At 43.5% G+C, this 20,967-nt stretch overlaps 1 protein-coding gene across 1 annotated transcript; it reads right to left on the bottom strand.

Moving 5' to 3' along the window:
- Window positions 1-8,263: 8,263 nt before the first annotated feature.
- Window positions 8,264-20,896, bottom strand: CMTM6 (CKLF like MARVEL transmembrane domain containing 6). The gene is made up of 4 exons (XM_041407903.1): window positions 19,987-20,896; window positions 14,906-15,082; window positions 13,874-13,972; window positions 8,264-12,369 (listed from the first exon to the last, which is right to left on the bottom strand). The coding sequence occupies exons 1-4, from the start codon at window positions 20,773-20,775 to the stop codon at window positions 12,211-12,213; spliced, it is 1,224 nt and encodes a 407-aa protein (XP_041263837.1). The 5' UTR covers window positions 20,776-20,896; the 3' UTR covers window positions 8,264-12,210.
- Between the last annotated feature and the right edge of the window lie 71 nt (window positions 20,897-20,967).

Consider the following 20,967-nt stretch of genomic DNA (forward strand, 5'->3'; position numbering starts at 1 on the left):
AGTCAAGGGGAATTTCATGCAGTCTAACAACCAAAGAATTTCTGAACTATGTTCTGTGATCATCCAAAGAATATGTTTTGCTGTAAGTGCACTTACTTATACAGATCAAGAGATGTAAGTTACCAGTTCCCTTTTTGGTTTTTGTGCCTACTGACTGGGCTAAAATATTCCTGCAGCTTTGGCTGTTGTGACAGTGCTGGGTCCACAGACCCACCAGATGCTCCTAATCAGGATGCTCTCAGGCTGGAAGACTGACATCTCTGCTGCCAAAGTTTCCTTGCTTTTCCCAAATCCTCCTTGTGAAGCATGTCTACCAAGAAAAGCACAGATTTTCTGTTATCACCAGCTCCACCGGGGCTTGTTGAATGACAGCTCCGTCTGGCAGGGAATTCAACACCTCTCTGCTGTACCTCTGCCAGCAAAAGTGTTTTAAGTCTCCTTCAGTGTCAACCTGGTTCTGAAAGCTCATCTGTCTGCAACTTTGTCAAATGTGGGATTCCAGCTGTTTTAGAAATAAACTCTGTTAGCTGTTTGGGTGATGTGGAGAATCAGACTGTTGTCCTGGTCATTTTTTCCCTTCTTCTACCACAGCAGTGGCTTTCTCCCAGGGGAGTATCAGAATACATCCTGTACCTGGAGCAAAATAGGTAAGAGCCACAGAAACGGCTCTCTAATGGAGATAGTTGGATGTGCTCCAACTATCCCACCCAATAGTTGTCCATCCTCTTCAGCTCCAAGACAAGTGTAGTTTATCCTTTGAGCTAACACAAAGCTTGACATTCAGTTTTTACTGAAAAATTAAAATGTAAATGTTGGGAGAAGAAAATTGGTAGTACAAACTGTTTCATACTGTGAAAAAACTGAAACCTCATGTTTGAGCTCAGGGGACTTGAGATAAGCTAGAGAGTGAATGGTACTTTTGTCAGATAGAAACCAGGAAAATGAGAAGGGGAAATGAAACTTTTAAAAAAGAGGAAGAGTGGCTTGAAAATCTTGAGGACCACAGTGCTGGATGAAGACACTTCAGGTTATGTGACCTGCGTAACTTGCACAATTTTCTGCTGCTGAGAATTGGTTGCACTGTTTGGAAACAGTTCACTATGTGGGGTTTAAAGGGGGTAGCAGGACACCAGGATAATGATAACTTGTAAGGAAGTGTGTGTGTGGTGGTGGGGTGCTCCATGGAAGAGGACTAGGAGCTTTCTAGGACAAAAAGGAGCAGGAGAGAAGGAAGATCAGGTGCAAACATCCATAGAAAGCTCATGAGGGGTAACTAATGTGGGTGCCTTGTGCACTAACAGAAGTGGTGACAGATATTAACAGTTTCTGTGCTGGTTATTAAAGGGCAGATCTGCCTGGAGTGACAGAGAAGTCTCTTTACTGCTTGCCTGCACTTTGTGTCAGGGATTTTCCTGTTCTGCCAAAGCTGTGAGGGGATGCACGAGACCTGACCACAGGCTGTGGAACATGGCATCAAGTTGCCATATGCTCTGCCCTGTTTCACTTACAGTTGCTGTGCTGAGAGACAGCATGGAGCCACATGGTGCTGCTGAGGCTGTGTGCTGGCCAGGGCCCTTGGCCATCCCTGCAGCTTGGGCAAAGTATGGACCTACTTTTAGACTGAGTGCCATCAGAAAGCCAAGGAAAGCTGGATTTGGGTATCTCTGGGCCCTGCCGAGCATCCTGGAGGTGCTGGTGGTTGTGTGAGCCAGGGAGAAGTGGGGACCAGAGAAAGGGAGGCCCACATCCTGTTCTTTCTGCCTCCAGAGGTTTACACACAGATAGCAGGAGAGAGCCCTCACCACAAAGCTCCAGGGTGCTCTTAAGCAACCCACCTGTTTGGGCTGTTTCAAGTTTCACACTGGAGCAAGTGCAAGTGCCATTCCCTTGGCTTACCCTTCACTCCTCTGCAGACACACAGAGCTGCACACTTGGGAAGCCATCCTGTTGGGAACAAGTGGCTCTTGGTTCCAGGCCCTGATCCCAGGGCTTTTTTAACCCTGCTAAACCCTGCTAACCCTAGCAGGTCAGAAAGTGGCACTAGTACTTGTTATCTCCCTCTCCTGGAGAAGAACAATTACTTTTTTCCAGCACAACAGCAGCTGGAAAACAGGAAAAGAATGATGTCCTTTCTAGAGGTCACTGATTACCCACAGCAGGCTACTCCAGAGTTTATTTCTGTTCTGCCTGTCCCTGAGCCCAGTCCATCAGCCTCAGCTGGTCCCCTGGGTCAGCACGCTGGTTTCTCACGGCCAATATGGCAAATACACATTTGGTGTTTGTTACTAGGGACTGATCAACATTAGCAGCGGGTTCCCAGCATCCCAGAGCTTGCACAAAATAAAAAAAATAAAGGGCCATATTTCTAATTAACTGATTATTCATCCTCTTGTTATCTCATATCTGCACTAGTCTACTGTGTGAATGACTTGCCAATTTATTAAGGATCAAACAAGCCCTCATCACGTGCCTGAACCAGTCCCTCTGCCTTAGGGCAGTTGGAAAAAAAAAAAAAATCTGTCTGCTTTTTGCCCTTTACCAAACCTCTGCCTGAGCTGTGCTAATAGTGAAAGTGAAGCTGTCTGGCCATGCCCACAAGCAGCACTTCACAGGTAGGAAGATTGAAAGTTAGGAAAAAAAAAAAAAAAAGAAAAACCAAGAGAAGAAGAAAACAATAATTAGAAGAGTTGCAGCATCACAGGAGTTACCTGCCTCAGGGATGAGGTGGCTGCCAAGACGAGCTTTTAGTTTTACAGGGAGGCACAATTTAGATACCAAAATCCTTGGCATTGTTCTGGCTTAGTGCTGTGAAAGCTTGGCTTTAAGACTCCACTGTTGAATAGTCAAAGGCCCAATTTGACTGTGGCTGCTTGTACTGTGCTGCAGGGAGAGCAGCATGATAGGGAGGACTCATGAAAAGGAGGCTGTGAGGGACCTTGGCTTTTTGTGTGGTGATGGTGAGGAATGAGGGCAGAGCTCAAAGAGAAAGTGCAGATGAAGGAGCTAAAATCAAGGGGTCACTGCAGAGTAGCAGCACTACTGACCTTTCCTTAGGGAACAGCTCAGAACGGTGCTGTTCCTTGGATTAATATTTTTATATCACTTCCTAAGCATAACACCACCTCCAGCAGCACCTGGTCTTTCCATATTGCTGAACTACAGCCTTACAGAAAGGCACATTAGTATTTTAAAAAGCAGTTTTGTCACTGGGTAAATGCTGGCTCTCAGCTGAGACGTGTGTTTGGGTGAAGTATGTCCTTCAGGGCACTAGGCAGCCATAAAGGCCTGAACTTTTGAAGCAGAAAAAAAGGATTAGGGCATAGATAAATTTGCTTCAATTAATACTAATTTTTGATATTCCTGGCTTGGACTGATTTGAATTCAGAGTGCCCAAGACTGTGTAAATTTAATTTATTGCTCTTTAGATGTTTGCAGACCTAGAATAACAGCAAGACACAAAGCAACCACTTGAAAGGAATAAACTGCAGCCTCTGAAGCCCAAGCCAAAGAGCCACTGTCGTGCCCTCCTCACGGTGACAAGTCCTGCCTGCAGTGTGATGTAACCCAGGAATGCCCAGGTGTCCTGGTGCCAACACTTGGTGCTGCAAAGTCCCCAGGTCACTCTGCCTGGCCCTGCAATGATTTCAGCCCTGCCTGGTGCACAGAGGCACTGTCACATCTGTCACTTCAGAGCCGTTCTCCCAGGGGACTCCAGACAGCTGGGGCCATGCAAAGGCAGGCAGGCAACTGTGCAGCAAGCCAGGCACCTGGGAAGGAGGAGAAGAAAAGGAGCGGGCCGAGTGCTCTGTGCTTGCATGTGTGGGTATGTGTAGAAAAACAGTCCTGTGGGGGGTGAAGGAAGCACCTGTGTGTTTCTGTGGGCACTGAAGGGGCTCCCAGAAAGACAAGGAGAGCACAGCAGCTCTTGAGGCAGAGCTGGCGTGTGTGTGAATGACGTGGCAGCCACGCAGCGTGGTGGGGCATTCCTCCCCGCAGAGGGGAATATCCCCAGGCCACTGATGGAGAGTCATTGCTAAATTAAGTATGTCTGAGCTGCTTGTTATTTTCTTACATGTTTGCACTTGTGTAGGAAGAGCAACACCGACAGGCAGCCCTCTTAGCACAGAAGGAATTGTAACAAGAAGGAGCTGGAAAGTGGGGAAGAAAACTCCGTAGGTGTAGACTTTAGGCATATAACCCCTCGGCATACGAGGTCAGACTAGGAAATTAGAAACAGCACTCATTCTGCACTACTTTTACAGCTCAGAGACTAAATATCATTGTCCCAGGACAAAGCACAGTGTATCTTGGAGACCATTTGCATGGGACTAGCCTTAATACTCAGCCATTCTCCCCTGGACATCTGATGAAGGAAGAGAAGGGCAAGAGTGAATCATAGCAGCGAGTCAGAGTGCAGGAGTTACCCTTCCCCTCTGATTCACCTTCTAGATGTGCCTCTTCCTCCATCAGCTACCAGTGCAGCTTGGCCTCAGCTGGAACATCTCAGGTGGAGCTGAGGAGACACTGCTTTTGCTTTCCCATGTGCAGCTGGGGCAACACTCACCTTTTACTTCTAGCACTTGTATCTCAGCACATAACAGAGCTGGTGCTGTAGCTGGGTGGATGGAAAGGGACCAGGCTAGGGGTTTGATACCACCTCAAATCCTGTATCTAGCCAAAAGCACCCATTTGCAGCTTCCTTCTATTACATCTGCAAGCCAGCTGTGATGGTAGGGTATGATTCCCCCCCTCCCCCTGCCAACACATACAATTACACTAACACAACTTTCCTTTATGATTATTGGGGGTTAGATGAGGTGGACTGGTGCTGGAGGCTTTATACCACCACTAGTAAGAATTACAGCCCTGCTGGTGTAACAGCTCCTTTTACATCAGAAATGCTTTTTCTGTCTAGCATAGTCTACTGTTATTGCTACATCTGTAAATCACTCTTAACATAAAGCTTAATGATCTGCATCCCCCTTTTCCATGAACCCCTGCCAAACAAGAGCACAATGCTGCAGCTGTAGCTATTAAGCTATGGTGGCAGCAAAGCACTCCATTAATACCTCATGCTCAGCAGTTTGTGATGCATGAGAGCTGAATAATTATGCTCTTGTTACCCTCAAATGAGATGCACAATTGCCAGAAACAAGCGTTTACAATTTAAAAAAAACCCCAAAACTGTATCAAGTCAAGGACAACATTGGTTCATTCATAAAACAAGCCTTTCTGAACAAAAGGACGATGAGGCAGAAAACAGGCTTACGTTAATGAGCCAGTTGTTTCTAGAGCTGTATTGTACCCTCTCAGAAAGGCCTCCACAGCCTCTTTATCCCAGCTGTTTTGAGAAACTAGCAGGCAGAGATTTAGCCAAAGCTCTGGTTGCTATGAGTTGCACTGATAGGGAGGTTTAGTTTAGGTTTGAGGTACAGGAATGGGAAGCAGGGATTTAGCAATGTGAGTATCAAAACCCAGTGCTCTGAAGCATTTGAAACTGAGCAGGCAGACAAAGGAGACTGAAAATGGGTGTTAATGAAAATAGGAGTGATGAGTCTGTCCTCTTGCTGAGGATACCTTTCTGCTCACATCAGGACAGCAGCTCCACACCTTTGGTTAGTGGAGTGCAGAGACCACAGAACAATTAAGTAACTGTCCCTTCCTCACTTAGACCTCAACACGAGCAGGGATTTCAGAATCTTGTCTGCACTGATATTTCTGGGAGAGGAACAGCTGGTGCAAAGGAAGTAGTTAAAAGGAGAGCTGTGGTGCAGACAGGCTTGCATTATTTTGAGCAACATTGCACCGTTCTCTAAGCAAGGGTAGAGCATATGGTAACAGAAAAGTTGTCATCCTTTTTGTCTTACCATGTTATGCTTCCTGTAAGTCCAAGTGAGGACTAAAAAGAGAGCTCTGACATACAGCCCAAGCTTAGCATTGCAGAATAGTGCCTGCCTCCATGCAGCACATCAAGCAGGGCATACCTGACAGGGGATTTGCTGTCCCCATCTGGCTGTGCTTGCATCATGCTGCAGAAGAATGTGTTTGTGCTGTCACCTCCTCATGAAGCCTTACTCTCACCTCAGGACTTGCTAACTTCAAAACAGCCAAGTCTGGTTCATTTTCCCACCAATAATTCAGCCAAGAGATAATAGGTCATAAGAAACAAACAAACTGAGTAAGTGATCAGGGCACGTGGGCTGGGCAAAGCAAGTTTCAATGGGATGCCTGGAGAGGACTGGAACTGCAAGTCCCATCTGGCATGCTTTACAGCTATGGTTGCCAGCACTTCTGTTTGTGGGCCCTGATTTTTTTCCAGCATGCATAATTTGCATTTTTGGATAATAAGCTTCCCTCATTTAACTTCTTAAGAGTCCAGGAAATGCACAGGTACGCCCCACTCCATTCCTCTCCCACCTGTGATCCACAGAGCTTTCATTGAAAACCACAGCATAGTACAGACCACAAAGTTCTCTAAGACTGCAGTACAGTGTTTTAAGTGCAGGTGCTGTCATGCAGCTGAAGCTCGACTTGAATTTTTAAAAACATTTATCGGCAGGTTACAAAACACAAGTAATGCAAGTAAAACCCTTTCAAACTGCTCAGGCAAAGTACTTCCCTGAGACAATACTGATGAGATTATATGCCAAAAATACTTCAAGCTACATACTGAGAAATAAGAAAATTAATGGAAAGAGTATCCCTAAAATGCACAGTTCAATTTATAGCCACATTGACAATAGAGGGACGTGGGGGCTTCAATCCCACTGGAAATACAGGTGGGGAGAGGACGGAGTCCTTCAGACCAAGTAATTTCAATCCCAGGATCATCTTTGCCCTCTTGTGGACAACCTTCCCTCCTGCAGCTCCTCGGCAGGTTCCTGTGCAGACGGCAGGAACAAGGCAAAATGAATTTCTGCCCTTCCCTGTGCTTCCTTCCGCGGGCTAAGAATAGGCATGCCGAATCCAAGGGGCAGCCACACCCCAAGCCCAGCCAAGCAGTGACCCCCCTTGGCTCCTGCACGACCGCAGCTGTGTGAGAGAGCAGGTGGCTGGTGCTGCTCCTCCCTGGAAGGAGAAAAGCCATCCCAAAGCAAGGAAACACATCTGTGCCTTGACCGAGGGATGCACAGACAGGGTGACCAGGTGGTGCCCGTGCAGTCACAAGGGACAGCTGTGGGCTACCAGCCCGTATTCTGCCCTGCTGCACTACATTCTGTCATTTACAGTGAACCAGCCTGGATTAGGCTCCTGAGTAGGGGGCTGTCGTGATTCTGGCAATAACATGACTTAAACTGTGTGGTCAAGCTTCAAATTACTAAATCTAGTATTTCTGAGTTATTCTCTCATAGTGTAAAATCCACCACTGACATACCTTTCTAATACAACATCTTGCCTTGATTGTTTTCTTGCATCTAAGTAATTAAAAGTATTTGAGACCTTTTTCCCTTTTGAGTCCTTACAATTACACTCATCCGTGGCAACTTCATCAAAGAGACAATTTCATCTTTAAAATGATTTCATCTTTACATGTTACAAAATAAAGAAAAGCATACTGTGGCATTCCAGTTTCTGTGCCAACAATGAAGGAAGCGTCATTCTCCTCCTGTGTACAAGATGGCCACCAGGTAATAAGTAATCTGCAGGGCTATGAAACAAAAAAGTTCTCCCCTGCCAAAAAGCAAAACATGAAGGTTTGTTTCCTTTTCCTCACCCCCCTACCACTGACAATCAGCCAAACAATTTTTTAAAGATCAAGCAGCTCTCCCTCAACCAAGGAAGTCAGTGATCTGCATTTTTCTACACCAGAATAAATTATTTGCTCTCAACACCTTTTGCTAGGTTGTGCTCCTTCCTTTAGCAAGTTTGCCCCTTTATTTTTTCAGTTCCATGTAATCAAGACAATAGGAAGCAGCACCTGATTATTCTTCTCACAGTAACTTATAGACCACATGTAAAAGCTACTGCAAACTACTTAGGCTGGACCCTGTGGTCAGGGGCAATACTGACCTTATCAGATCTTTCTTCCTGGGAACTTCTAGTGAGAATATCCAGCCAGTTGGACCCTCTTCCCCAGGAACAGGCAAACACAATGCAAGTTCTTTCCTCCAAACCAGGAACAAAAGAATGATGTTATTTCCTATGGCTGGTTTTGGGAGAAGTACATAGCAACACCAAATCATAGCAGCAAAAACAAGAAACACTTATTTACTAAATCTTTATTTAAAAAATTATTACAAAATATTTTAGAAAGTTTCTTAGATCGAGAAAACATAATGTATTAAAAAAGATCACAGGTTTAGAATGATAAAAAACTATTTAAGCATTGAAAAATTGTTTAGATGAAAATTCAAGGCAACACTGGAAACTATAAAATTCTTGTTTTATATATATAAAATTAATGTATTATCATCCTGCTTTAATAATAATTAAAAATCACTTAAATTCTTAATGGTATTAAAAGTGACATATAACTCTGTTCAGCATAAAATTTAATATCCAGAGAGCTGCTTATGTTTACAGCAATAGACTAAAAAAAAGATGAATTTCCATCCACAGGGCACTATCAGAATCTTTATTTGCTACAATTTTATAGAACCTTTGAAACTTTTCACTAAGAATTTCTCTTCCATTTAGAAAGCTTGGTATTTTATTGCACCAATTTGAACGAGGATCACCATGACAGCCATCATGCAAAACCATCTTGTGCTGAGCTCTGAGAATTGTGTGAGAACACCCACTGCTCTTTCAGGTTGGAAGGTGCAAAGGTAGAACTCACCTGTAACAGACCACAACCCTTCCCTGCTCTTTTCAAGCACAGGATACAGGCAGTAAGGCACAATTCCTTCCCATACTCAGAACCAAAGGGCACTGGCAGCACTGTGATTTTAACGTGGGCTAAACATCAAACACAAAAATTAACACTCACAATCTACACAATGCCCAGTACAGATCTTCAGAGCAGAAGTTCACAGTCCAGCCACTGGACAAGTCCTCATGTATCCTGAAAAATCCTCTCCACTGATTCTCAAGGCACTGCAAAAAAGCCTTGAAAGTGGCTGCAGAGCCTTAACCTTGACAGCTTCAGCTGGAAAACACCAAAGCTGAGTGTCCAAGAAGGTTCCAACACCACTGCCAAGCACTGTGGTGAAGAATGGAGAAGACAATCCCCAGATGTACTGGGCCCGCTGCTTCTTTCCAAAAGGGTTTACCACAGGTTATGATGTACAGAGATGTTCACTTTGCAAACAGAAGAAATTTGAGGCAGTTGTATCTAACAGCATTTCTGCCAGAGCCTCTATCACTCTCCTGAACAACCCGTAATCTGCTTAAGCCAAAGTCAACCACCTTAATGGAAGCAATTTAAATAGGTGGTTTAAATAAGGTTGGCTGATTTAATCAGAAGCAGGTTGGGAAACAAGCAAAGGGCTTTGCTGTCAAGAGCACGAGGGGTAAGAGGCATCCAGCCATGCACACAGAGCTCCTGCAGAACCAGACATTAATCCAGCTCCAACAGCATTCTCTAGGATCAGCCTAATTAAGAGACAGACATTTACAGCCAGCACCTGACACCAGAGGCATCAAAGGGGCATGTCAAGACTGCAGACAAGTCTGCTCAGTCACTGCAGCAAGGAAGCCTCTCCCCCACCTAGACTGGGAGGGCAGAGGACATAGGAGTGATAAGGAAAGCTAGGATATAGGAAGCTGATAAAGCAGTTAATAAAATAACCTCACAAAAGCAGAAAACAGCACACGCGCGCGCAAATCTGCTCCTCAACTATTTCAAAACAGCAAAAACACCTTACGAGGTGCAAGGATTAACAGCACTGTCATGCATGTTAGCCAACAACTGGTTTGGAAGCAACATTTTAGGCAACTGACTTAAACCTATAACCATTCTGTGACTGGCTCCTAGTATTTAACTACTGTGTGACAGACTATGCCCAGGTAAACTGCCAAGGCCAGGAGATGACTTTACAGATCCCTTTCTGTATCTCCAGGAATGGACATCAGTAGCACATCACTTAAGTGGGGAAAAGCCTATAGAAAAAAAACCCCAGACATCGCTTAACTTATCTTCAGGCTGAGAAAAATAACAGGAGAAATTACCTCAAGATAAAAGTCCATTCACAGTGCTGCATTGCTTAATAAATACTTAGCAGCACAGTGTTGCTTTTACACTATATTTACAGCTACCAATTACAGATGAAAATTTAAAGAATACAGACATTTTGGCGTGGAAAAGATTCAGCAGGAGTCTAGGCAATAAAAAGAAACCAAAACAAAACTGTTGGAATGTTACTTATATGGGCATGGTCCCCAGAGTAAGACACTGCAGGTCATAGAGGAGGTAATTCTCATTATGAATATTTTGCATCACCAGTAACACTGCTTGTAAACCAAACATCTCTCATCTACCCAGTTATCAGAGATAGCTACAGCAAGCAGTGATTGAAATCAGATTTCAGTGCAAACAGACACTAATAAATACATGAAAAAAAAAATAAAGCCAGTCTAAAGAGCATTTCTTCTTTACAACACAGAAAATTCTATGAAGGAAAGTATCTCTTCTATGCATAATTCTAAAACCGAGCTGTGGCTTTAACTTGGTGCTTCACACCACCTGGCAAAATTTGGCATCCTCCAAGCAAAGTGTAGTGTTAGGCTTAAGTCTCAGGCCACAGAGAGAGAGAACATCACAAAATCACACTCATCAGAAAGTGGCAGCAATGGGAAAAAACCCAAATTTTGTCTTGCTATTACAGTCCTTTGTCTTAAAACAGCTTCCTCTTCCTTTCCTAAATACAGCTCCCTCTTCCTTTCCTAAATACAGCTCAGCCAGTTTCTGCAGGGCCTGGTCTCATGCTAGCACAACAGGTTTCAGGACTGGGAACACGCCAGGTTGGGATATCGGCGAAATGCAGTTAACGCCTGGGAGACAGCAAATGTCTCAAGCACTCAATCAGGTTTTTCTCATTTGCTTTGGTATTTTGGAACATCTCCTGGCTTACAGTAATTTGCTCTGCTTTTGAAAGCTTTCCTCTTAAGAGAGGCATAGCAGATTTGCTTTTACCTCAGACAACAGAAAAATGCTTTTTCAGCACTTCATTTCTTTTACAGCCATCAACATCTGGTCTGACACATCCGTCACTCGTCTGATGTGTCCCATCAGTAGTGTTCCTTGGAGTCCTACAGACTGTTGCTTGCAAAACAAATCAAGGGGACAAGTGCTTATTTACCTGTTTACCAACTGAGCTAGTCAGCAGCAAGGAGTCTCAAGCTACTGCCATATTTACAAACACAGAAAATGGTGAGGTTCAAAACCATTCTGGCAAAACTTAGCATTATCTATACATAAACAAGCTGCATATGGCATTAACTTTGCAAGTAATATTCACCACGGTAGAACCAACATGCTCTAAGGTTTTTTCCATTGATATTCAGATTGCTGCTTCTGGGGTTGCTTCATGTAAAATACCTATTCTTTATCTTATTCCTCTCATTGCTGGCCTTTCAAGTTTCTTCCTGCAAATGTTACAGCTTTTGAAACCATCTGAAAGAAGATTCTGGCATACAAGTCCAAACTTTGACAATCATGGAGTGCAAAACTGTCTCCTCATTATACTATTTACATTACCTTCCCCATAAACCCCATACAGTCACTACAGCATTAAACTGATCTCCACAGACACTGGAGTAGCAAAAACAACTCCAAACCCCTTACTTAAAGATAAACATTCCTGTAAATTCCAGTTAGGTATCCCTTTTGCATTCAGTTTGACCAGGAAGTACAAAAATTAATTCTGCTGTGCTAATTTTTAACTCGCAACAGAAACATCTGGATCATTTAACCAGGAAATATCTTCAGTTTATAGCTCAGAATTTATGCCTCAGACATTAACCTTAATTAGCCATCGCTGTCAAAATCAAATCAGCACACTGCTGCCCTGAAGTTATTCTGTTTAGACCCAAGGTTTTTTATTGCCTGTCATCCCAGCAGGTGGCAGGACCAGGTACCTTAGAACATGACACTCAAGATGCCATTACCTGACCAAGAATCCATAAAAATTTGTGATGAGCAATGTGTACAAAATCGACTAGAACAAAGAAACAGAAGTTGTTACCTACAGTGCACCAAAAGTTCATTTTAGTTTGCTCCAATTAAAAAAAAAAAAAAAAAAAAAAAAAGAAAGAAAGAATTTCAGGAAGTTAGCTAATTGCATTCAGTGGCTGATTTTCTACGGCACTCGGAGTGTTACGAGGATTTTCAGGGCATCCAGCAATGTTTTGTTTTCGCTTGTGACAGAGTTCATAGAGATCTCTACCAAATTCAGCTGCAAATGCAGAAGTTGCAAAAAATCCAAATACCTGTGAAAAGGACAGAAATATGTGATTTCAAAATGCATAAACAGCAATAGTATTTATTCTAACACTGTTTGGAAAGATTCACTGTACCACTGTATATACATTATTCACTGAACCACTGTATATACATTAATAATGCTTGTAATATTAAGATTACAGTCCTCCTTAAATCAATAGTTCCATTTAAATTAGACACAGATCAGAAATCATAATTCTAGCACATTCATTGTGTTAGTTTTTAGTTTTCATTCTTTTAATCAAGTGTGAACCTTATACTGTGTTCTAATCAACGTTTAATTGCAAAAGTATACTAGTTGCATTGCCAAAATCAGTTATTAAAGTAGCATAGCATATAGCAGATTATTTATCCAAGAGAGGGCTGCTAATTGATGAGAATAAATGAAGAAGAATAACACACAGCAGGTGAAGGAAGAGAAGATCTGCAGAGCCTGGGCCAGCAAGGGAGACTGAAAGGACATTTTGTGAATGACACTTTGTTACCTGTCACGGCTAGATAAAAAGGGGGAAAAGAGGAGAAGGCAGCTTTTTGTCAAAGGAAAGAACCACATGCATTATTCTAACTTTACCTAAATTTTGCACAACTGGTTTGGACCAAAGTAATTTGACATTAAGTATTTGACATTTTAAGTATTCAATCACAGTAGTTTTTATTTTTTCTGTACCAGAAAAAAAAAAGCAAAGCTGACACCTGATTTGTGCTCAAACTATTAGGTCTAAATAGATCTACATCACTTAAGATGACATACAGAAGTGTGTATCTCTAATAGCTGATGCTGCCGTGGAACAGAATTATCTTGCTTTCTTTTCCAAATCATTTTTTCTCATTCAAGAATTTGATCTTTTAAACTCACATGTTCACAATTCCAAGGTTACTCAAAAGAAGTATTCAAATGACTAGGGAATTATGACATCTACAGCATCCCAAAAGCCCCTTTAGTGCCTTGCCCTGAGCATCCTGAGTGTTCCCTAGGAGATGAATGCCCTGTTGCTCTACTGTTTCTGTCACTGAGGAATCCGCTGCCCTTATTGCAATTGTGCAAGTCAGTGTTGCCCACTAGTGCTCTGTAAAAGCAAAAGACAGGATTTCTTGATGACTTTGTGAGGAGGTAACATTATGAAAGGACAACTGAGGGAAAACAGAAATTTCAGAAGTATTGTGTCACAGAACTGGGCAAGCTTCAAGAGATGACAGTGTTGAACGGCAAGAGATGACAGGAAATAATACAAATCTGAGGCAGCAGGCAAAAGATGGGGAGCTACAAGGGCACACAGAGCTTTCCAGGAACCTCGAGGAATGCCAGCTCTTTGGATTTCCTATGGTAAGTTTCTGGAAGATCTGAAATAGGTAATTCCTCCTGAAACATCACAATGCACTGAGCTCTATTCCCTGCCCTGTTTCTTCTCTGCAAATTGAGTGAAGTTTAGAGGGCAGAGAAAATGACATACCAGATAAATACAAAGTAAATCTTGCCATTTTAAGACTTACACATGCAGCACTTTCAGCAGCAGAGTCAGAGCAGGTTGCAGAAAACACTATTGATGCTAACAGAAACCAGGCACCTATGACCGGCACAGCCCAAAAATTCTGCAAATATATATAAAAATATATATATAATTTAACTGTAGATAGATTACCTAAAAAGAACAAACATCATAACAACAGCAGAGTTAACCTGTCTGTGAATTTGTTTTGATACTTTGATGCTAGTGGAAGCTTCAGAAAATACACTTTACAGCTAAATTCCAAATGACATTCAACATTATCAGTTATTTAAATAGCTTTATCAGCTACTTAAAGGAGTCTGCCCTTTTTTTGTATTTTTTAAGTATTTAGTTAATTTCATCTAACCTTTTTTCACCATCAAATTCAAGCTCAGGACAACCATGGTAGCTTTATCCCTTATGTAAAACATTTAAGAAATCAGAAAAGTGTCAGTAAATGTGCTCATTCAAACCTTTTACTACGCTCCGTTATCTGTACCCTCACATAAAGACGCTACTGTTTGCTCTGAAGCACACAGGAAGGGACACTTGTGAGATGGAATAATGTTCCTACTGACTTTACAGAGCAACCTTCTCCCACTGCTGGTTCTTCTCAAGTATAAAGCCATAAACTGTAACGAGCTGATTATTGCCAAAAAGGAGGTAGTCTACACCCAGCAGGAAAACAGATAGGGTAAACTTTTTTGATTCTTTTTTTTTTAATTGCAAGCATCATGCTGGTGGTAAACTATTCCATATGCATACAGATCTGTGATGGCTGTGCTGTAGTATTAGTAGCATTAATGTGGAAAAATTTTTCCACACAAGTCCTAAAATCCTGCAGGTAGCCAGCTTTGACAAATATGTCAATATAAACTCTCCAAGTTGGCTCATTTTTAAACTATAAGATACTTTGATTTATCCTTTACATGGAGAAGAAAAGGAGAATCATTTTGCATATGCTTTTTACTCCACAGCAGACTTTATGCACTTAGAAAAAATTATTTGTTTTCCAAAAAAAAAAAAGTTTTCTTACCAGTTTCTTCACTTTATCTTCCCCCAGTGATTCATAAAAATCAGTGCAATACACATACAGAATCAGGAGGCTCAAAAGAAAGGCACTGCAGCTTGTGAATTCAAAGAAGTAAAGTCCACTACAAGTGATGCATTCATCCACAACTTCTTCACAAACAACAGCCACAAAAGAGAAAATCTGCAAACAAATAACATGCTTGAGTTGGATCAAGTCTCTAACATCTTCAACAAACAGGCATCTCTGATACAAAGATTAATAAAGCTAGCTGTGACAAAAATGCTCAATCTACAAAGAGTTTGGTGAAGTTCTGCACTATTTTCTTACAGAAATAATTACGCAATGACATGGTTTACACGTGGCTGTTAAAAGTGGTCCATAAAGTACACTCAGGTAAGCTGAGCACACAGCCAAACAGAGGCTTCTTGACTGGACAGACAATATTCCTGCGGTTTTGTGCAACTGCCACTTTGAAGCAGACGAGGCAGCATGGAGAGCACATCCTGCAAAATGCTGCCGCTTACTACATACAGCTGCACTCAGTTCTGAATGTATTTGGGTTCAGAGCAGTGGGGGAAACTGGACAGCCCTGACACACTCAGCTACCTCCCCAAAAGTTCACTCACAGCTGATGTCACCTCACTTGATAAAACTTCAGAGAAAGTCCATGAACCCAACACTCACATGCCTGTGACCCAGTAATGCCAGAAGCCCAACTGCTCTTGTAGGAACCGAAACCTTACACTGTGTTCAAGCATGTTGGACAATGTTTAATCTACGCAGAGGTTCACCTTCCTGCTCTGAGAAAAGAACATGACTTACTTCCTATACAGTCGCCATATCCCTGCTGCTGGATTTTCTACTATTTTATTGTACAAGAAAGAATATTGCTTTATTAAACTCTTGCTTATTTTGGCCAATTCTTGCTAGTTTCCTTCATCCCATAAACTTGGCATAGCTTTACAGATCTTTGTAGTAAGGAGTTCACCAAATTAAAATGAAACCATGAGAAGGAATCAGACTGGGTCATAATATTGAGACTGATATGAGAATGATAATCATATTTTTAATAACAGTATGTGGGCAATAAAGAGCTTGACAGTTCTTTGTTTAAAAAAAAAAAATCTAAATTTAAGATTCAGAATTGTTCTTGGAAAATAACCACCAGTCTTTGGTATCAGTTTTCTCACAGTAAAAACAAGAACAACGATTTAGCAGCAGGAAGTGTAAATTCCCCTTACTAAGCCAGGTCTCAGAAGAGCACTTCAGAGAACCACGTTTTGAAAATGCAACAGTGGAAAGTAAACAGGAGCTCAGAAAGGGAAAGAATGGGAACTGGGAAACATCAATATTAATATCAGGCCTCCTCATGCTTCCTTTCTCTCCCACAGTGGCTGGCAACACAAACTTCTCAGCAGCCCTTGCACCAGTGAACTATAATGTCAGTCCAGGAATGTTTCAAACTCTGACTTTCCAGTTTTTTATGGTTTGGGTGTTTTGGTTTTGTTTTTTTTTTTTTTTTTTTTTTTTTTTTGGTTTTTTTTTTTTTTTTTTTTTTGGGTTTTTTTTTTTGTTTTTTTTTTTTTTTTTTTGTTTTGTTTTTTGTTTTTTTTGGGGTTTTTTTTTGTTTTTTTTTTTTTGTTTTTTGGGGTTTTTTTTGTTTTTTTTTGTTTTTTTGTTTGTTTTTTTTTTTGCATTTCTAAACATGGGCTTATAGCTGCATCCAATGACTTTCAATTTCACATTTTTCACAAGGTCAGCTGTGAGATAGCACTGAACATGAAAACTTATCTCTTTTTATAAGCACTGGAAATGGAAAGTCATCGTTTTCACTTGGGCCAAAACAGAGCAGAAAGAAAATAAACCTGTCCTTAAAAGAAAGTACATGTCCAGCTAACCATAATATGATCTAAATAGCTGAAAAAAGCTTCTCCACTGAGTGTACAAGTTGAAAAAATCCCACTCAAAGAGCAGTTATAAAGGGCTCAGTGTCAAATAACTGAGATTTACCAAGTACAATCTTGTGTGGGACTTCTCCAAGTCGATATTCTTTTTTTTTTTATTAATAAGCTGAGTAATAAAATAGAGTACATCAATTTTTAAAAAGTTGGCTTGAAGAACTTTGAGTAAGTGCTTTGATTAAGTGAATGTATCAGCAGCACATTTATAAGGTGCCAGAGAGCTCTGCTTGGATTTCTTAACTTGCTCTTTAATATCACTTTCAGGAAAAAAAATTCCTCTGTTGTCCTACTGACACCAAAAAATAAGTTTTCAACACCAAAAGCATTGTTGGAGAAGCAGGTGTTTTGAATTTTTTAAATTTTGTTATTAGTCCTGTCTGTATGTACACCAGAAATTAAACATCTTCGTCTGTCTTTTACCAGCAGAAAATTATTCATTGATACTGACATTACTGCTGGAAGTTTCTAAACAAATGTCAATTTTATAAAGAAGATTTAACAAGTGAATTGCTATAAAAATAGAGCAGGTCAATGAACTTGCCAACAATCCTGTGAAGATCTCGGCATCTGGGAGGTACTGGGATTCCCCGTACAAAATCCTCTAGTTCGGGTGGGTGCACGTATTAATTCTCTATTAAGTTTGCACAATTCGGGCTACTACAGGACATTAACAGCTCAAAAATGAGCTGATTTTTAAGCCTGAATTACAATTTTCCTTTCCAGCTAGGGCATTTTGACTCAAGTTAAACAAGAGTTGATGACAACTTGTCCTGCTTTAGGTAAGAATTAGTTTCTACATCAATCTTGGCACAATACACATTGTGCCATTTACCTTTGTGCTGAATTTGAACCAGTCATGGACTAACAAAAACATTCCACCTATTAAAAAAAAAAACCAAAACCATCCACAAACAAAACAACATATCCTAGAAACCTGTGCAATAACATGCCTCCCAGCATCCTTTTGGCACTCACATTTGTGACTTTTAGCAGTGACATTTTCCTTGTTTAATCTCCTCAAAAGAACTGGCTACGGTTACAGAGCATGCCATTATTCATCTGAAGAAAAGTATTTCTTAGGTCTAGAAGCCAGTTTTCTGCAGGTGGTTTCAGAGTGTTTTATAAAGCTCTTGAGCACCCCTACACTGAACAGAGCCCACTTTCTGATTGCAACACCCTGTTTAGCAGTCCACACAAGCAAGGGCATAATCCCAGTAACAACCACTGTTGTAACACAAAGCCAAAAGTCAATGACCATGACTGAGATTTCCAAAAATCAACCCTTTCCCAGAATAGGAACCTTCTACTGTAGAGATGGAGGCTTCCACCTTCAGGACTTTCCAGGGTTTGTTTAAAGTGTTTTGACCCAGACCTCAAGATCCCTGCATTTTGATAAAGGTTGCAAAACAGAACGGAAAAAATATTAGAAATTAGGAGGGTGAACAACTCTAAGTCCATTTTCTTTTTCCTCTCACTAACGGGCTCAAGCCATAAACTATTACTTATTTAAGAACATGTCAAGCAGCTATTCATCCTATCTAAGAAAATGATAAATTTTCTTTTTTTCTACTTAGAAAGTATTTAAAATAATTAAACAGTTTAAGGCTTTGGTACATCAGTAGATTTGCCTTCATAATCACTTATTTTAGTCAATTAACCTTTTTATATAAACGTTCTGCTTGTCAGGGAGCCAAACCCAGCAGATCTTGCTTTAATAATCTCCAGTAGATAAATTAAAAGTTTATGTTCCATTATATTCATTTAAAGCATTCTTTGGTGTGGTTTTTTTAAAACACTCTTAGAAACCTTTATTTTTGGCAGTGTTACCACTTTATGAACACTAAAGAATACTACATTTCTGGTTGAGGGTTTTGACTGTGTGTGAGATGAAGCTTAAAACCCAAATGTCCTCTTTTTGCAATGGTGAAATAACGAGAAAGGGCTGGAAATCACCTAAATTCCTGTGAGCATGACACATCTGACTAAAAAGCCACTGTGCTGGCTGCAAGATGCAGGCTGACACGCATTTGCAGTCAGCTGCCCTTTACCACCACGGGTTTCACTCATTCCCTGCTAGTACGTAAGAGTGATGCTCCTCACATCCTTATCAGCAGTCGCACTGGGACATTTTGGAAGAGCCCATCACCAAACACTGAACAGGACCTTGCCCATCAAGGAGCCCAGCTGCTTGATTCAGGAGCAACAAATTGTATAAAAGGCAGAAAATAAGCCTTTTATTTCCTGGCGAGCCCAGGGCTGCCTGGCATGAAGTGATCTCTCATGCAATGGGCCACCATGATTACGGGTTTCTGGTGCAATTTTCTACCACAAATCATGGGAGAAACAGGCTCCTTAATTTTAGTATGGACAGCACAGATTGACAGGCTTGGAACAGGCCGCAGGAGCAGCAAGAGAGGAAGGTCTGGAGCTCATGACCCAGCAATGCCCTTCCCAGTTCTACTGCCCTATGGTGAGGGTTCAACCAAAGGCTTCTTCCTCCTGCTTTCATCCAATCCGGCCCTCAGAAGAAAGCGCTACATTTCCTGCAAGGCTTCCCTCTGGTTCTGAGCCAGGGCGGGCGGTGTTTAAGGCCAGCAGGCAGCTGGACCACGGCGGCTGCAGCACCGAGCCCCGGCCGCACGGCACCGTCCGGTGGCAGCACCTACTGCTGCAGCTCGGACAGGAAGAAGGAACACTCCCACCACTTCCCCACCATAAATCACTTTGAACCTGCATTATAAGGCACCACGCCAGCTTTCCACCTGAGTTACAGGTCTGCACAACTTTAGTGACCCCATGCCACGTCCCAAGTCAGGACACCTTCCCGGCGGAGCCAGACCTTTCCGACAGGCAGAATCCACTCCCTCGAAGCCTGTGTGCGGCCATCTCCCCAGCCTGCGCTGGATCACCGAGAAGTTTAATTTTTAAGCGGCAGGAAACCGTCCTAAAGCCGAAGGTCACGACAACACGCTCGTTTCCATCCCAGAGCGGGGCACCCCCGCCCCACTGGGCTCAGCCCCGGGACATTGTAAGTCTCTTCCCGGCCCGGGGCAGCCATCCTGCCAGGGGTGCTCCCTCCGGGCCAGGCCCGGCACGTCCCGCACGGCGAGGGGAGGCACTCACCGTCTGGGCCACCTTGACTGGCAGCCGCCATCCCCGCAGGCGCCGCAGGGTGCAGCCCAGGGGGCGGCGGCGGGGCCCCTTCGCCTGGGGTTCCGTGGTCTCGTTGTAGACGGCGCCGTTCTCCATGCCCGGGCCGGGCCGCCGGCTCCCAGCTGGAAAAAAACGAAAGCAAAAGGGAGGCGGGCAGGGCGTCTTCGCCTCCCGTTCCGCGGTCTGCTTGTAGGCGGAGCCGCTCTCCCTGGCGGGGCCGGGCCGCCGGCTCCCAGCTGGAAAGCACCTCAAGAAAAAGTGCGGCAGGTAGCGGGACGCCTGCGGTTCCGTGGTCTGGTTGTAGGCGGCGCGGTTCTGCCTGGCCGGGCTGGGCTGCCGGCTCCCAGCTGGACAACACCTCAAGAAAAAGGGCGGCAGGCGGCGGGACGCCTCCGGTTCTCTGGTCTGGTTGTAGGCGGTGCGGTTCTGCCTGGCCGGGCTGGGCTGCCGGCTCCCAGCTGGACAACACCTCAAGAAAAAGGGCGGCAGGCGGCGGGACGCCTCCGGTTCTCTGGTCTGGTTGTAGGCGGTGCGGTTCTCCATGGCCGGTGCGGACCGCCGGCTGCCATCTGGGAAGAACCGCGACAAAAAGGACGGCAGGCGGCGGGACGCCTCCGGTTCTCTGGTCTGGTTGTAGGCGGTGCGGTTCTCCATGGCCGGTGCGGACCGCCGGCTGCCATCTGGGAAGAACCGCGACAAAAAGGACGGCAGGCGGCGGGACGCCTCCGGTTCCCTGGTCTGGTTGTAGACGGTGCCCATGGCCGGGCAGCCGGCTGTCAGCTGGGAAAAACCGAAAGCAACAGGGCGGCGGGCGGGACGGGAGCGGGAAGGGCGAGAGGCCCCGGGGAGCCCCGGGGGCCCCGGGGGCGGCCGTTGCACCGGCCGTTGGTCCCGGTGGGACGAAGGCGCTGCCGGCGGCGCGCCCCAGCGCTCCCCCTGGCGGCCGCGGGC

The sequence above is a fragment of the Onychostruthus taczanowskii genome, unplaced genomic scaffold, assembly GCF_017590055.1.
Source record: "Onychostruthus taczanowskii isolate IOZ18803 unplaced genomic scaffold, ASM1759005v1 scaffold28, whole genome shotgun sequence".
In the NCBI taxonomy this organism is placed as follows: Eukaryota; Metazoa; Chordata; class Aves; order Passeriformes; family Passeridae; genus Onychostruthus; species Onychostruthus taczanowskii.

Bases quoted from the DNA above. Each gene is read 5' to 3' on its own strand.
- CMTM6 (XM_041407903.1), bottom strand. From the start codon at position 20,775: ATGGGCACCGTCTACAACCAGACCAGGGAACCGGAGGCGTCCCGCCGC. The intron at 13,973-14,905 runs GTAAGAAAACTT...ATATATTTGCAG, and splicing joins AAGATAAAGTGAAGAAACTG to AATTTTTGGGCTGTGCCGGT. The intron at 12,370-13,873 runs GTAAGTCTTAAA...TCCTTTTCACAG, and splicing joins CTGCTGAAAGTGCTGCATGT to GTATTTGGATTTTTTGCAAC.